The 18,447-nt window shown below is 41.9% G+C and overlaps 1 protein-coding gene across 1 annotated transcript; it reads right to left on the minus strand.

Moving 5' to 3' along the window:
- Window positions 1–3,834: 3,834 nt before the first annotated feature.
- Window positions 3,835–6,085, minus strand: LOC105686972 (myrosinase 1-like). The gene is made up of 8 exons (XM_048650046.1): window positions 5,889–6,085; window positions 5,708–5,811; window positions 5,508–5,641; window positions 5,104–5,437; window positions 4,685–5,021; window positions 4,469–4,619; window positions 4,150–4,391; window positions 3,835–4,078 (listed from the first exon to the last, which is right to left on the minus strand). Exons 1-8 carry the CDS (start codon window positions 5,951–5,953, stop codon window positions 3,886–3,888), a joined length of 1,560 nt encoding a protein of 519 aa, XP_048506003.1. The 5' UTR covers window positions 5,954–6,085; the 3' UTR covers window positions 3,835–3,885.
- Between the last annotated feature and the right edge of the window lie 12,362 nt (window positions 6,086–18,447).

Raw genomic sequence — 18,447 nt, forward strand, 5'->3', positions numbered from 1 at the left:
GGCACGAAATTCGTTGAGCTGAAGTTTGGGCTTCCGGGGCGTGATTTCCGTGCGCCGTGTGCCGACGCTGAATCGAAACCGGAGGGCCGTAGAAACAAGTGAAAAGCTCAAAGGATTAATCCGCATTAAGATCGCGAGTAGCGGAGGATGGCAGTCGGCAACGGAATGGGGGGGGGTTGAATTCTTCTCATAGAAACTGAGATGACAATTCAGTCGGCGACATAACAATACCTCGGCTTGGTTTCGCTCGGCGCCCGCGTCGCCCGCTGCCGCCAGCGAATGCGAGTAAATACGGGCGCGGAGGTAGCGCTCATTAACGCACTTACCCCTAATTATCGCGCGCCAGACACCCTCCTCAACCAACGCCAGTACTTCCACCAGTTTTTACTTCGGCTTACACGGTGCCAACTAAATATTTGGCACCCGTATTATGTAATGTGCTTAATAACTGAAATTCCCGGCCTTTGCCACGTAGTGTTTTACAGACGAATAAGTTGTACAAATTTTCAAAGAGTCGGCGACTTCCGCTATACGGAGATGTGTACGTGTAATATACGTGAATACGTAGGAGCGGTTCATTTCGGTATTTCATCGTTGCACGTACGAAAAATAATATCGTGATTTCTATTTTTTGCCGGAGTGGATTCGGTTTTTAATAAAATCATTTATATCCCGTGATTGCTTATAATATACTTATATATATATATATACTTATTTTTTTTCATCTTTTACACGCCACATCCAATTAGCAGAATCTATTTATCAAATCAAGCTAATTACCGGCGTATGTACGCAATAATTATCACGGACTTTTCGAGACGAAACGAAACGCTTAGATTTATCGCTCGCGTTGAGGTAGAATTTCCGCCTCCCCCGCGTGATTCAACGCAAGAATATTTCTCTTCGAAATTTCGCGGTGACTTTGAATCTCACGTAGTCGCACGTATCAAGGGTGACGCCGGAACCAACGTCCGTATGAGGGTAATCCTGAGAGTAGAATTTTGTTAATTTTCCACCAACCAAAATGCTTAATTGGAGTGAACTTGCAGTTGCAGCGGCGCGTGAATGTAGCCCGTTAGCAATACCCAATCGGGTTGATCGGTTCATGTCGCATCGTTTGGCTCCCCAGAGTCTTCCGTCTCGTCGCTGCAGCGGCAGCAGCGGCAGATACGATTCAACGTTCTCTAAAATCGAGTGGCCGGTACCCGCTACCTGTCTATAGGTATACATCGAGCATAAAATTGTTAATTGGTACAGTAAGCGCGCAATTTACGCCACTGCCGGATATACATAGCCACGGATTCATTTTGCCTGATTGCGAGGTCAAACGGTCACGTACACAACTGCGCTATCATTCAAATGTGGGCTATTCCGATATGTTGAGTGACGTAGCAGAAGTAGCCCCGCGACGAATCTACGTTTTCTTTTAGGTTCCGAAATTTTTAATTTGCAAAATAGTTGCTCCGGTATCGAATGCCCCGCTTATACGTACCTAAACGGAATCTTCGTCATCTCGATATCAGGGGCACGTATACCCATTCAATCGCGGCGAGTGCACGGTGAGCTTTAATAAGTCGGACATATCGAATCGATTCGTTTAGAATATACGTGCCCGAATGCCTACATTCTGACCTTTCCTCTGCTCTAATGGTCACCTACAGGGTAAGGAGTGCCTGCTGGGAATCGAAACCACGAAAAAGTCTTACCGATCTAGAAAAATACCAGGCAATCGAATCGGAGAACAAAAATCACTCATTTTTCTTGGTAAATTCGTGGCACTCGTGAAAAATATTCACGACTTGTTATTCGTACGGTGGGGGAAAAGACGAGACTTGCAAGTGAATTTTTTTGCTTTTATCACAATTTTTCGGTCGTTATACAGGAGATTTAAACATCGTCTAGTCTGGCCCTCCGATAGTGGTGGGGGGGGGGGGGGGGGGGGGGGACGAAATGCGCGGAAGAGGATTTCCGCCGTTTGAAGAAGTCAAGTAGGCATATAGGCTGTCTTATCTTGATACTTGGAACCTCAAAAGACATCGTTAAATTTTCAAGCATATTTTTTACTCCGCAGCTCAGAGAGACCGGTGTTCACCGACCAGCAGCTCGTCGTACGTTTGGTACAGATAGATGTGCGAGAGGATCGTTGACGAAAAACGCGGGTGAAAACTATGATCGCTCTTCACCGTGAAAGTTACTCGCGTTCATCCCTTTGCCTTTTGCACCCTTCCCCCTTTTTCTCTTTTTCCCTTTTCACTCGCCTGCGCCAGAGCTCGACAATTTAACAATTTTGTGGGCGAAACTTCAGAGCAAGCGCCTTGGAGAGTGCTGAATACATAACCGTCAGAAATTCCTTCCTCCGTTGCCCTGATGCAGTTTGAATTTCTATTACTTCGAAAAGAAACTTTAGACTCAACTTGACTAACACGCTAGCGACGGGGACGCGGGCGTGGTGGGGTGGTCGGAGAATCGCCCATGTGAAAAAAATAGTCGAACCTAAACACGAGAGGAAAAATCGAGAGGAGGGGATAAAGAATATACGAACCACCCCCGTCCTCACCCTCACATACCAAGGTTACCGGTGAGCTCGCTTAAATCTGAAAGCAACTTTCAACTTTGCTGGCTGCTTCCGAAATTCTTTGATGTTACAAAAGCGCAATCACCGCAAATTTTATACTCTCTGACAATAAGAGTCCCCGCGATAGGGAGGTCAAGCGAACGGTCGCCAAAGTGATCCTTGAAATTCTAATTTTTCAGAAGAAAAACACAACCGTTTTTCTCTTGGATAATTTTTTTTCCGAGATATTTTTTTCACCGAAAAATAAAAGGCCGTACAATCTTTTTCATAAACCGTTAGATCGATATACCGTCTCGCTTCAAACAAAGCCTGCGGTACGAAACTGCAGGCGTCTGAAAAAATCCGACGAAAAAAGTAAAAGAAAGAGAAGTTTTTGAAAAGAAGAGGAAAAAAAAAAAAAAAACAAACAAATTAAAAAAAGTTGCGTCGAAACAAAGGGCTCGGTCTAAAAGAGGAGATGAAACGCGTTGGAGGAGCTGTTACCGACGTCGTGGTCGGATTTGCCGTGCAACGGAGGCAAACTTGCAGCCTTCATTTTTTTGGTTTGGTCTTCGTCACTTCATTTTTTCATTTTTATTTTCTTCCCTCTCTACGTCGACTTACTTTCGTCAGCAGGTTTGGTGTTGCGATTCCTATCAACGTGCTTCGATATACGAACAAGCAACTTGCGTTCACTGTATCTATTTAAAATGTAGTCATATTCATAACACGCGCCGTGATGCAGCTCCGCAATCGAACCGATGCGTCGATCCGTTATTATTCGTTCTTCCGTCCAAAAGGTACGTACATACACAACGCGAGCTTTTATTCTCCAGTTGCTTCGGTTTACTCGAAATCGATTCGTTCTTCGGCGTTCTCTTTTCTCTTTAATACCGCCGATGTATTATATAATAGGGACACGCTGCAGAGATAAATGACTATGAACGGCGAAGATTGTATCTCACCGTACGATGCAGATATTATGCGAGACGGAATAACTCGACATACGTCATATTGCTACTGCGAAGGGGTGATTATTTTATCACCCCTTCGAGCACACCACGTTTGCAGAAATTAACGAAGGCGGGTGATAAGGTGGAAAACTATAGGGTGCGAAATTTTTTGCGATATTCATAGCAGTTTTTTCTTCGTTTTTCACTCATTGACAAAAACGAGCAATAGGACTTGCCGTTTCATTTGTCAGTAGGCTTATGGAGAGCACGCGGAAAACTGAAACACCAAGGTGATTCCGAAACAGTGGGGGAATCTCCATTTGTTGATTAGTTTCTCAAATTTTTATTGAAATCAAATTTATTTTCACTTGTAAATTTTCACAATTTTTCTACGAGTTTTTCAGTTTCCTCGTGAATAAATTCGCAGGATCCGCTTCGAGTACCGCTCGGTGCGGGAGGTTCGATCAGGGTTCTCGTTCGAATGACTTCTCTCAACCATTGCGTGGAAAGTTTTTCCGATCTCGTTCTATTCGGACTGTCGAAATCGACCTTCAGAATTCCGAATCGTTGGCTGCGATCGACGAAATTGTTTGATAACTTTGTCCTCCCGCATAACAGTTTTGGGAATATTCGTATACTCACGTGTAACCGTAATACCATTCGAAATTATCCAGAAGTGACCAAACGGTGTAGGCTTTTACGTTGCAACCGTCACGCACAGTCGCCTTCAGCACCTCCGACGCGTAGTCGTAATGATATTTGATCCGTGCGTAATCCTCGGTCTCACCGGTGTCGGAGAATCCGTTTTCGAAAATATATAACGCCGGGTTATCGTATTCGTCTCTGATTTTACGCAGCACGTTGCCGATCCCCTCGGGAACGATCTGATTGTGAGCGAAAATTGTACGATTAGTTGCAAGTCCAGGAAGTTCGGTGCATCGGTGAATTGTTTAATACTCGCGGTCAGCCACTGTGAACTTGCGGTCGACCAATTTGGATCGACGGCTTCGATTATACCACTGTCCGAAGTTGGGACACCAAGTTTTTCCGAAGTATCGAATATTGGCAGACGAGAGGTGTAGTGATTTAGACCCAAGAAATCGGTTGCTCCCCTGGAACGAGATCGCCTAGTAGAATCTCTTAACTTTTTTTTCCACATCACACCAGAAACACTCACTTGATTATATTTTTCCACTCATCGGTGAATTCGGGAAGACGTGACTCTGGCAAATTCTCCAGATTACTGATATTACCTATTCTAGTCTTTAGAATTTCCGGATAATCTCCGATGAAAATGGGATGCATGACGATACCGCATCTGAATTGAAAATATCGATCAATAGATTCTTCGGTAACCCCTTCAGATGGAACCCAACCACGAGAGCTCGACACGAATCCGATCATACCCCCTTGGGTTGCGCGGTAATTTTTGTCGTACAAGTGCCAAACTTTTGCGTGAGCTTTCAGACCATTGTGAATGCACGCGTATTCTCCCATGTCATCTAAACCATTCCCTGCGCAAAAATGACAAATATCATTAATTTTCCCGAAGGTTTTTTTTTTTTTTTTTATTTTCTCCATATCAGCTCGTTATACCTCGAGGTTTGTAAGTATCGTTCAATTCATCCGCGCACAGTGCGTTGATTTCGTTGATCGGGATAAATATGTCGACCAGATGACCGAGATTATCGAAGACCACTTTTGCGTAGTCTTCGAACCACTGTACCATCCGTTCGTTTCTCCATCCCCCTAAATTTTCCAGGGCCTGCGGGTGATCCCGGTGATATAGGGTCACAACTGTTGTCACATTTATGACCTTCAGTTCCTCAAGCAAATCCCTGTAGTAACGAATCCCATTCGGGTTGGTGGTATCGTTGAAACCACTTGGCAGTATACGCGTCCAACTGAGCGAAAATCGGTAATGATCCAACTGCGGAGTCGATGGAATATCGGGGGAATTTGATACGAGTTTTTTTCTCTCTTCCAACACCACAACTCACCCCGATACTTTTAATCCATTGAACGTCTTCTTTGTATTTGTTAAAAGAATCACAAGCGATGTCTCCGTTGCTGCGGTCGGATATGCGCTCCGATTGGTTGTGAGTAATGAAATCCCAGTGGCTTTCACCTTTCCCTGAAAAGAGTTTCCCTATTCGGATCGGAAAGTATCGCAATCATGTTAATAACTACTGATTATTACCGTTGACGTTCCAAGCTCCTTCTACTTGATAGGATGCGGAGGCTGCTCCGAGTAGGAAACCATCGGGAAAAGCTCGGCGATCGTTTGTCTGACATTGAACGTTTCTGAATTTTTGTTTTTCAAAATATAAGAAGAATTCATTTCAGGCAGACGCGTTCGTGATTTCAGCCAAAATACTTACGCTTCGAACATGGAGAAGGTTAACGTAATCATCCAAAAGTACCGCATGATGAATGTGATATCCATTAGCAGGTCTACACCGTTTTCGGATATGAATAATTCAATATCTAACGATCGAATCACGATACGGAACACAACGGTTATACGAATATTTCTACTCTTCCCTTCACTCCGAGAGTCTTTGAGCAACTGAACGTGCCTCGCTCACGCTTTTCGAACGAAATTTTTGTTATTCTATTGCTTCACATAGTTATCGCTTACTGCAAGATAACAAAATATCAGACGAATACCCGTCTAGCTCCGGGGCCCAGACACCGAAGGATCTTCTCTTCAAATTATCCAACAAATTAGAACCAAAACTGAGCTATTCTTCAATTCCTATGATGACGTGGGTGAATTTTACGGTGATTTATTTCGCATGTAAGAAAAAAATAACATCAATTTTGACTCTTGAAAATATGGCTTTTTAGCGCATCGCTACGCACAGCCTTTGCAAGGTAATTCGTAAACGACCTTCGATGAGCCCATCAATGAGAAAATGAATTCTTCTCCATTTTTCAATAAATAATAAAATTGAATTACGTAATGCGGGTAGTTAATGTCGAATTATTTCTATATTTGTGTAGAGGTTATCAAATTATCGAGACAAACATCACGCTGGGACATCGTTTGAGCGGATCTGGATGAAGATACAGTACAATTACTAGTTCTTGGAATTCATCTTATTATTTCTCGATTGCATCGATGTTATTCTGTATATTCGTAACGGTGGATAGTGTTATTTCCATAGAAGGATTCACTCTGTGTTTCTCCTAAAGATATACTAATGTAAAACCAACTTCCGATGTATCTTGTGATATCGTATGTCTTACGTCAATCTTTTATCTGCCTAATCGGTACATTATTCAGCCATTGATATACAGGTGTGCATATTTCCGCTCCATCAGCCTCACAACTCGTAGGCGGCCGCCCTCGTTTTATACGCAGTCGTTTTGACGAATGTATGCGATATGGCCGCTACAAAGCCAGAGTTGGGAGAACTCGCACTGACAAATCGAGCCCTCAGCGAGGACCCTTTTCACCTCCGAGTGCCACCGCGTTATTCAAACGGCAGGGGATCGATTGAAAAATAGGAATCCTCCTGGTGAAAGAATCGCGAAAATCTAGAACGGCTGAAAACGGACGAGAGTCTACATATACAGGTCGGACGGAAATTCTTTTCGTGTACGTAATGTGTAGGTCCGAAAGAACTGAACGATGAATTTTTCAAAAATCGTTGTAGGTACAATTTATTTGTTGATCAACAGTCGAATTATCTGTTCATTGTCAGTTAAAATAACACTGTAACGTGGAAATCATAGATTTTGTCGAGAGTTTTCAAACCATAGATACGAATTCTCACAATATAATCTACAGTGATATGAAGGCAAACGCGTCTTATCGACGGGCGTGCTCTCATCTCGGGTCGTCGCGGTTACGCTTTGTAAAACTCTGCGATAAATCGAAAGCTTCGGTGATCTTTGGTCTTGATTTTTACGTTCTGCTATTGCCCGGAGGATGCTTGAATCATTTTTGAATTTCAACAAAAATTGAGTTGAGAAAAGTAGTAACATAAGAAAACGTGATATCAATAAAAACTGAACAAAATGGAAGTAAAGAAGCGTGGAAAATAGAATGGAAGTGTAGGACGATTGCGCGCGGCTACCTACGCCTCATTATTTCCTACGAACTTTGTACTCCTCGGTTTTGTTGTTTTCTGATTTGTTTAATTATTCGAGAACTAGTACAGCGGCTATAAGAGATAACTATAATCTCTCCCATTCAGCTCTACGCCCCGATCATAATAATGAGGCGTACTACGTTACCTATCTTTCAAACTATTTCTTTTGTTTTCTTCCAATTTCTTAATACTAGCATTTTGTATATAATACACGTGTAACAACTGCGAAGTGAAATTTTCCGGGCAAAGCTAACTCTTGGGTAACTAGGTAAAGTTCTCTATTACAAAAACCACGGAAGAACTTCTCCGACCTGTACGGTTTCTTGAGAGTGTTACGGGGGAGGGGATAAGAGTACCGGACTGCCAGCTGCTTTCGTTCATTCAATTCCATAATTCATTAATCATTTTTGCCTCCGATAATTCTCTCTTCGCAGATTTTCGTTTTTTTTTTTTCGTAATTCTTCATCACCACATCCGATGTACGAACTCGATGATTCCTTTGTACACGGTTTCACTCTGTTGAAATAGTCACATTTTTCGCGAGAGACTCGCGTGTGGGCCATCTCATACGGAGGGATAAAACGAATGCCTCGGCTCTTCCATGCGTCGTGAAGTTTCTTTACGATGAGGCTACTCCTCGAGAGAAAAAGACGCCTCTCAAAGTAACCGCATTTCAAGTCTCACAGCAGGAAAAGTCGAGGGAAAAGGCACCGAGACGCTGGCTACAGCTGCTTCGGGAGGATAGTGCTTCAGGGTGGATGAGCTAAGTCTATTCGGGCGGTGTGCATCCTATACCAAAATTCAGCTATTGCTAGCTTCTTTAGATTCCTTATACTTTGAACAAAGAGGTAAATTTCAATGCCCCGAATAGCTCTGAAAGAACTGATCACGGAACATGAAATTCTGCAGTCCCATGCTAACTGTATCTCATGCCAAATGTTCGAGGGAAAATCGTATCTTTTCTCGCAGAATATGTTACCAGAAAAGTTAGTGAAAGGTATATTTCTGCATCGCCGGGCAGGGACTTCGTGAGCAAATGACGGAAAAAAATCCGAATTCGAAGAAATCCTTCGATGCAGCGCGTCGGGTTTCTCATTCGAATGTGTGATTATAAGCGCGATATAATTTGAAACTCCTTAATTCATAATCAAATCCTTGGTCTAAATATCGTAACTTATCTTTACGCGCTTAATTAACTTGCAACTATACTAATTTCCTAGTTGAGCGGGAGTTAAGCTTCGGCTAGCGGTGAGTCGAGGTTATCGCGCGGTCTCAACCAGGACTATACACGTACGTACATACATCCATACGTACACACCATCGTCGGGATAATATGGAGCTCTGGTGCTCCTCGCCTGGACCTATTAACTGCAGAATATCTCCAGCTAAATTCCGACGTAGAGTAGCGGCTATTTCGACAACCGGGTCACCAGGTCACATTAATTACGTCATTAGCCCGCCGGACTCACTGAGCTTCGGGTCCTTCTACCCTTGAATTATTTTCTCGGACTCGGTTGCCTATCTTTCGTCTCAGTTTAATTGAAAATAATTATAATCGGAGTAATGTAATTTTAATCACGAAGAACAAAAGAATAAATTGAAAACAACTTTCGTTGACATTCTAAAAAAAATAAAGCAGCTTATACTCGTGTTATATACATACAATTGGACGTATAATAATCTAAATAATAATAATTATTGTTCACATTTTTATTCTTCCGAACTGCATAACAGTTGTATGAATTTAACATGATATTAATTAATGTAAGGTACGTATAATTAGCAAAAAGAAGGGACTAAAGTATAAGCTTGCGCTTGAAGAATACGCCGAGCGGGGAAAGGTATTGCGGATCGCAAGTAGAGAGAAGATGACGGCCTAACGATTTCAGACTTTCAGACGCGTAATGACGACGGCCTTCGGGTACCCTGCAGCAGCCACCTTCTGAGTTTCCCAGACAGCCACTCGACGTCCCCCCGACGAAAGAATCTGGGCACTACACAGGTATTCCACCTCCTCAACTCTTGCCGCGGTGGTAACCATCAACTGCATCGGCGTACAATTAAAAAAGAAAAGAAGTGAGAGAAAGAGATGAAGAATATATTCACATCGGAGGTGAAAATAGAAAAAACCGAAAGGTGAATCTCTACGTACTTTTCTCGATGTCTACCTACTGTGTTTTTTCTTCTCCGGATTTCATACCGTGTTCCCCTCTCCTACTACGGTTTCCCTTTTTTCATTTTTTGTCAACATTCTCGTCAAGTTTAACAATTTTTACACTCTTTCGAATCGCACCTTTGGATACAAAATTACAATGGGTATAGGTATATCTGGTTCGGCAGCTCGTGAGTCGTTGACGAGATCTTTGGAAAAATTCGCAAAGTTTCTCGTAGAGTGAAAAGATTTCTGGCGTTTTGGAGAATCCGATAAAAAATAGGCCCGCTTTATCAAGAGCATTCAATTGGCGATATTACCGGCGTACTTTATCACCCGTAAGCTTGGTATAGTACGGATGATGCTCTGCAGTCGGTAGCGTTCCGCAGCATTGCCGTGCGTTTTCATAGCTTCGCCAGAGTTTCGGTTTTTCCTCTTCCTCTTTTTCTTGCTACTTCCTCTTTCTATTTTCGCCCTGTGCCACGTCCGAACGCTCTCTTATACCGAGTAGTAATCCCTGGCTTCATAAAAGACTAATCCTTTCAGATTTCTCGTATTTGTCAAACAAGTCCTGCGCAGGAAAATAATCTTCTTCAATTCGCTGAGCTGGGATCAATTTCAAAGGCTCAAGCTACCACTCTCCGCAGATCTTTGTAACATCTCTGCAGCACTCCTCGTATTAGAAAATAAAAAATTACCCAACACTCCGTGGTACGTTTTTTCCATTCATTTTATGTGTGTATATCATTCTTTTCTTTCTCCAAATCAGTAACAGGAAATTACAACAGAGTTTGCGGAAGGATTACAATTTATAAAGTACCTAAAGTCGAAACGGTATCGCGGAGCGGACCGCATACCTCTTCCCCTAGGGAATTCGAAACAGCCGGGGACACGACGAACGTAGGTGGCCGTGGTACTCTGCGATGAATGAACCAATTTCGAAAGGATTTAGCCATCTCAATATTGTCAGTAGTCCGTACCGCGGGTATAATATGAGTAAAGGTATCGCGGTGTGCAATAGGTATACCCGTTTTTGCTGAAAACGCGCGATGCATAATTATAGGATATTTTGAAGCGCGATTTATGTTCTTCTATTTTGTAGAGGAAAAAAGATGAGAATTGAGACGAGAATGGTAAAAACTATTTCTGTGTATATCGCGGTTGAAAATTATCGCTCTTATTTCCGAACAAAGAATGAATGGGGGTTTCGAGGTTGAAATTTATGGTTCGACGGGCCGCTGAAGAGGTGGTAAATGCCTCGTTGGGGGTAAAAGTGACGTCGAATCCGGGAAGATCTTGCATCCTCCTTGCTCCTTTTTGCCCTTAGGTTATTGTATAGTCTGGCGGCTCAATTATTCCAAGAGATAACGTACCACGTTGTACTTTGTGGTTTAATTGCAAAAATCTGAGACGATTATAGGCTGATTGAGGAGATAAACCGACAAAGTAGAATCAGGAGTTTATCTTTGAAGTAAATTGAATCTATGTTAGTATGAATATCATCTGAAGTGAAATACGTGATAGGGTTTGATTTCGGTTGTTGTCCCCGGAAAAATGGTGAGTGTTCAATTTAATGTCAAAAAATCTACGTTGATTTCTTTTGTTTGTTTCCTAAACAAAAAAAAATCCTTCTAAGCTCCGTGTAAAGCGTCGCGACGCCTAGGGCACCGCTGCTATTCGCTTAAACCAGTTGCGTAGTAGTTCGAACTATCGAAAAAGGATTAGTAAACGGAAACACCGGGAGGGAGCGGCTGCCAAGTTCTCGCCGAGCAAATGTGGTGGGCTACCAAATGGTCGTCGTGGAACTACGTTATTAGGAGCATTAGGAAGTAAGCTCGCTCAGGTTGCCAGTTAATTAGTTTTCCCGCATGTGTAGATTTATTCAGGGATGCCAGCCAGCATCGTGTGGAGAATGAGTATGAAGATGAGGGTAGAGTGTATGAGCTCAGATTTTGTTGTTGTTCTAATAATTTTATCACTCAAAAAAGCGACGATTCAGTTTATTCAAAATTTTTAACATTTTCATATCTGTTACAGAAGAAGAATTGGAAACCTTCAGAACAACTTCGCCCAGCATTCCGAGAACAATATTTGTCGGTGCATCCTTGAGATTGTTCGTCACATGAGTCAACTGCACAAGTTGACATGGATTATTTACTACGTAGCTATGGGGCATGTATCACCACAGATAATGAAAATAAATGTTCATTCAGTGAGAATCTTCTGCCAATTTTGTTGTACCACATAAATTTGTTAATTTTTTTTTGTGAATAAATTCATATTGTACGTGAAAATGTAGTGAATTCGTTTTCTCTACCTATGCTTTTGCCTCTATAACCAATTACCATCCCATGCATACGACTCATCATGACATCAGGCCCTAACTCGAAATACCTTCCCAGGTTTCCTGTTCTCCTGATACAAATACCTACTTTTCGGCAAACTTTCCATTTTCAGGTCAGATATTCCAGAGATCTGCATTATCGGTTCCGGTTTGTGTGAATGCATGATTGAATGATTGAATGCGTCGAGAGTTTATTGCTTACAATTAGTCCTGCAACGAATCAGTTGCTCTCTCTATAATACTAGAAATACATGAATACGATTGAAGGCATGCACATGATGAGGCACACGAGGTCTCGGACCACCTCCTCGGGTTTCCTGTTCTCCTGATACAAATACCTACTTTTCGGCAAACTTTCCATTTCCAGGGCCGATATTCTAGATATCTGCATTATCGGTTCCGGTTTGTGTGAATGCATGATTGAATGATTGAATGCGTCGAGAGTTCATTGCTTACAATTAGTCCTGCAACGAATCAGTTGCTCTCTCTATAATCCTAGAAATACATGAATACGATTGAAGGCATGCACATGATGAGGCACACGAGGTCTCGGACCACCTCCTCGGGTTTCCTGTTCTCCTGATACAAATACCTACTTTTCGGCAAACTTTCCATTTTCAGGGCCGATATTCTAGAGATCTGCATTATCGGTTCCGTTTTGTGTGAATGCATGATTGAATGATTGAATGCGTCGAGAGTTCATTGCTTACAATTAGTCCTGCAACGAATCAGTTGCTCTCTCTATAATCCTAGAAATACATGAATACGATTGAAGGCATGCACATGATGAGGCACACGAGGTCTCGGACCACCTCCTCGGGTTTCCTGTTCTCCTGATACAAATACCTACTTTTCGGCAAACTTTCCATTTTCAGGGCCGATATTCTAGAGATCTGCATTATCGGTTCCGGTTCGTGTGAGAGCATGATGGACTGATTGAATGCATCGAGAGTTCATTGCTTACAATTAGTCCTGCAACGAATCAGTTGCTCTCTCTATAATACTAGAAATACATGAATACGATTGAAGGCATGCACATGATGAGGCACACGAGGTCTCGGACCACCTCCTCGGGTTTCCTGTTCTCCTGATACAAATACCTACTTTTCGGCAAACTTTCCATTTTCAGAGCCGATATTCTAGAGATCTGCATTATCGGTTCCGGTTTGTGTGAATGCATGATTGAATGATTGAATGCGTCGAGAGTTCATTGCTTACAATTAGTCCTGCAACGAATCAGTTGCTCTCTCTATAATACTAGAAATACATGAATACGATTGAAGGCATGCACATGATGAGGCACACGAGGTCTCGGACCACCTCCTCGGGTTTCCTGTTCTCCTGATACAAATACCTACTTTTCGGCAAACTTTCCATTTTCAGGGCCGATATTCTAGAGATCTGCATTATCGGTTCCGGTTTGTGTGAATGCATGATGGACTGATTGAATGCATGGGATGGCATATGCTTAATCCTGCAACGAATCAGTTGCTCTCTCTATAGTACTAGAAATACTTGAACACGATTGAAGGCATGCACATGATGAGGCACACGAGGTTTCAGACCACCTCCTCGGGTTTCCTGTTCTCCTGATACAAATACCTACTTTTCGGCAAACTTTCCATTTCCAGGGCCGATATTCTAGAGATCTGCATTATCGGTTCCGGTTTGTGTGAATGCATGATTGAATGATTAAATGCGTCGAGAGTTTATTGCTTACAATTAGTCCTGCAACGAATCAGTTGCTCTCTCTATAATACTAGAAATACATGAATACGATTGAAGGCATGCACATGATGAGGCACACGGGGTCTCGGACCACCTCCTCGGGTTTTCTGTTCTCCTGATACCACAATTAATTTTTCGTCGAAATTTGCAAATCGGAAGTGGAAATGTATATGTCTGTAATACTGGCCCTCAAATTACATGCTTGCATATAAGCCTTGTCATGTGTATGCAGACATTATACATATTTATCATGATTATGAGAGGTGTGAAGGCTTTTAATGTCGAAGCCTATTATCGTGATGTGTGTCATGAAATGGGTCAAAGGGCATAATCAATGTTAAACAAAATTCAATTTGAGAATTACTGTTTCTTTATTGGAGAATCATTATCCTCGTGCATATAGGTCGAATACATCATGATTTCGGTATGATTTACAAGATACATATATTTATACTCTAAGGACAAAATATCATTTTAGGAATCCTGATAAATACTGAATTAAATATTCGCTTCGAATGCATTGATAACTTTCAAATCAAAAACTATCGAACGTAGAAGCACGACTCGTCGAAAAGGAGTCTATGTTCGCCAATATGCTGCAACCTTATCGTTTCGGCAGAAGTTTCGCTCGACGAATCTACTCGGGTTACCCGAACGTCGTGAGAGTCCTGCAAATGAATCGTCATATGTATGTCGATGAGTCTCATGTTAGTTGTATGTTGATATATACGACAAATTCATGTCTCTGAGGTTGCAGTCAGATGAAAATTATAGTCTCGTGCATGGATGTTTCCAAAAATTCATCCCCTTTGCCTGAAAATTTTCAAGAACATATTGTTTTTCGTCCCATTGTTGAATGCTTACAAGTAATTTGACTCCGTCTCCAGTGTGAAGAAAGGATGTTCCACTGCGACATGGTTTTTCACCCCCTAAAACCGGAGGCTTGCTGTATTCAGCAGCTGCTCTGACATTGTGCTTACAGTTTCACGTATTCCATTCCATGCTTCGTTCTCTTTGAGCACTCTTTCCTGTTGGAGTGAACGACGCTGCAAGTCGATTGTTTGTATCAGGATATAAGGTAGGTCGAAAGTAGGAATGAGAGAAAGAGTGAGAAGAGAAACAGAGAGCGAAAAGGGGGATATACCCGGTTAGCGGTAGTCCCCGGAGAGCAGTGGCATATCCTTTATTTCTGGGGTCTACTTGCATAACGCGTACACTTGGGAAATATCGTGAAAAGCGAAACTCTCGGTACAGTGCATGGAAGCTTCTGATGCAGGAACCCCATTCGCCCCTGGTAGTAGTCAATTACATTCTGCACCACCTTCGTGCACAGCGCAACGCGATGTAGACATACCTCTTAAAGCTTAGGGAACTTCCGAGACTCCACTGCGTAATCATCAACCAGCATTCTTGTGTCCATCACTTGCACAACTCTCTTACCATAAGAATGTCTTAATTATCGCATGTCATCGGAGCAGATTTTTAAGTCGGTATCTGGTTATACATTCGATGATTAACTTTTGATTGGATGAATCGGATAGATTTACGATCGTTAGGTCTGGCTATAAACTTTTACCTTCCTATATGTGTTTTGAGCAATGTTTGTTTTAACGGGTGGTATAACTTGTTTACAAAATTACCGGTACCTCTGGTAAATGTGAATATGTATGTACAGCTCGGAGCTTGCAGTATCAATAGACTCTTGACACGGTAAATATAATCATTTAATCAGGCATACCTATAGGTGCATGTCGTTACATGTATAAATATACACCTACATGGTATAGCGTAGAATACATAAACTATTGAAAATGCACGGTAATCAGCTTCTCGTGGGAATCGTAAATCGTAAGTCTGCAGGAACTTACGGCCGTTAACTTTATCAGGTGGGCCGAGAGGGGCGAGGGGGGCATAAGAATTAATTTATGCACCACCAGCACCGCCTAGCCATGTTTGCGTTTCTCCTCTGGTGTTGTAGGTACAACCCTGAAGGCGTTCAATTAACGGTGACCTTCTCCAATGGTCGGCGGCAAAAGCAAAATTGGTATGAGGAGAAGATAGCGGTCAGTAGCATCCCTGTTATCTCCACGAAAACGCACGCGTCACGCGTTTTATAGCTTACGCATTCCAACCGTACCTATGCGGATTTAATTTCGTCTGTCATTACTCACGCTCTAATTAAAGCGAATATATGTGCTTATATGTGCACTGAAACCAATGGTAAATTTAACCGCATGCAAACACTGAAATACATCACGAACGAATTAAACTTCGTGAGGTACTAATTACCGTGCGGCTCAATATACAATTATAATCACCTATACTTTATGTATAACGTACATACGCACACCTTCCTCTATCTACGGTCATTTATACACACGTGTATATGATCCATGCGAAAATTCAAACCGCATAAGTAACGTCAACTGCAAATATATTACTGATTATAATCGATATTATAGTATAATATCGGTTAATTTATCGGAGTAATCACTCTCGGGAACGGTATTTGAACCTCGTTTCGCGTACAAGCTTCAAACCTTAAACCTTCATTTTTTTATTTCTTTTATCGCAGAATATCGCTAACTATACAGAAACAGATTCATGTAAGCTCAATAGAGACAGTCTCTATTTTATATCGTGCAATGAGGAATTAGAGCGACGAGAAACGAAGTGCTGGCTGCAGCAGTTGCCAAATTAATTTATACGCGGTAAATAAACTAGTATTTAGCTGAAATGAAAACTCATAACTAATTTACTTCTTGTGCTCACCACGCGAGAATACGATAACTATGATTAAAGGTGTGTGTGTGTGTGTGTGTAACGAAGATTCATCTGATGTTATTAAACTCCTTCGTCCGCGACTCGACGAATCGTCGAGATTATCTAATGCCGATCTCAAGTTTTATAATCAAACTGAACGCCAAAACGATAAATTTTTGCGTTTAAATCTGCGGGCCGCACTCACGGATAGTTCTAAAGTCGAAGAATAATCCTCAATTGAGGACTAATAATACGGAAGATCGGTGAACGCACATACGTAATTTCCGTGAATTTTAGAACGCTATCAAAAGTGTCTTGAAATTGATCAGCGCTACTCAAGGGACAAGTTATGCCGGTAGACTTCACTAATTATCGGTTACTAAACTTGCCGCTGTTCAGAAACTAATTATACCAATCATATACATTCATTACGTGCATACATGTATAGCAAACTATATACAGTAATGAGGAAATTTCCTGCACCGTCCATTTTGGTATTGCACAATTGGGATTTCGGTTTTCGAACAGAATTCCGGCAATTTATTGTCTCTTATCTGTTTTTCGTATGCAATTTTATTAGTTGGCTTGTAAACTCGCCTTTGAGAAGTGAATAAAATTTGTCAGTAAAATCGAAGTAAATCGAATTATTTCACATGAGAAAAGCGCTGACAAAGAAAAAAATTTCTGCGTGTCTCGAGGTGAATATGGATATTTTATTAATTTTTTCCAAATTCCAAATTAATAAAATAATGCAATTATAAGCAACAGCAGTTCAGACAAAAATTCTTGTTACTCAAAGATCCTTGAACTTCGTTAAAACGAAATATGTAAATACGGTACATTTTTATGTTTACGTCATTATTTTTTTCAACGTAAATTCGTTCACCAGTCGTGTGTGATTGCGGGTATTGCAGACTTTTGGACCCGCGATAGTTGGGTTAGTCTGGAGGACGTGGGACCCAAAGAGTCACCAGGGTTTCATACAGTCAAACCACGTTTCGTTAAACAACGACTCGCCACGGTCTGGGATTTTGGGATTCCGGATAATCAGATTCGGAATTTAGGGTTACGCGACTCTAACGTGTATGGGAAGCGGGGAAGAATCGTCCAGAGTTTCAACCGTAAATGGACCGCCACCGCCGACTGACCGCATCATTCGATTCCTTATACGGTCTCCAGCAAAACCGCATAGACGTATGTATACGAAATGGTCCTCCAGGTGACCTTCGATGATCAACTTCCATTACCAGCGTTTTATTACACGTATTGTGAAATTTCGCGAAAGATCCCGTTTTCAACGCGATATCATTTCTGGAGTTTTTCTCTTAGTTATTTATTGAAAAATCTAAAGTCACTCGTATCATCTGTACGATGAGTTTCCCAGTGTACCGTGAGCTCAAGAATATGAATCGGTCAACTAAATTGAATTTCCTCTAAAACCGATCGATTCGCTACTCTTATTTTCCTTCAGGAACATTTCTGAAATTAGTGTTGAACTCATAATTGACGTATAATTCAACTGCGTGAACGAATCTTCGAGGGTTTGTTGTTTCGAGTTTTGTGTACGATCGACAAGTGTGTTATTCAGCGAATGAAGAGAAAGAAAAAAAAAAAAATTCGTTACGCGATATCTCGTTGCGTATGAATTACGGTAGGCTTAACGAAACATGACACCAGATTCTGCAGGTACGAAGATCTGTCCGGGTGAGGGATGAACGCGGCTGGACAGGCTTCGCCCTTCCGTAGGACTTGGTTAACCGCAGTTGGAAACTTACTACGACTAAGCAGCGAAATGTCATTCGTTATCCCGAAGTTCTGGTAATGACTGGGCTTCGCTCACCGAATAGGCTGAT

This window comes from Athalia rosae, chromosome 1, assembly GCF_917208135.1.
Source record: "Athalia rosae chromosome 1, iyAthRosa1.1, whole genome shotgun sequence".
In the NCBI taxonomy this organism is placed as follows: domain Eukaryota; kingdom Metazoa; phylum Arthropoda; class Insecta; order Hymenoptera; family Athaliidae; genus Athalia; species Athalia rosae.

Excerpts from the sequence above, each read along its gene's own strand:
- LOC105686972 (XM_048650046.1), bottom strand. The coding sequence starts at position 5,953 with ATGGATATCACATTCATCATGCGGTACTTTTGGATGATTACGTTAACC. Across the intron at positions 5,438-5,507 it reads AATGGATTAAAAGTATCGGG|TTGGATCATTACCGATTTTC; the intron begins GTGAGTTGTGGT and ends TCGACTCCGCAG. Across the intron at positions 4,620-4,684 it reads GAGTGGAAAAATATAATCAA|GGGAGCAACCGATTTCTTGG; the intron begins GTGAGTGTTTCT and ends ATCTCGTTCCAG.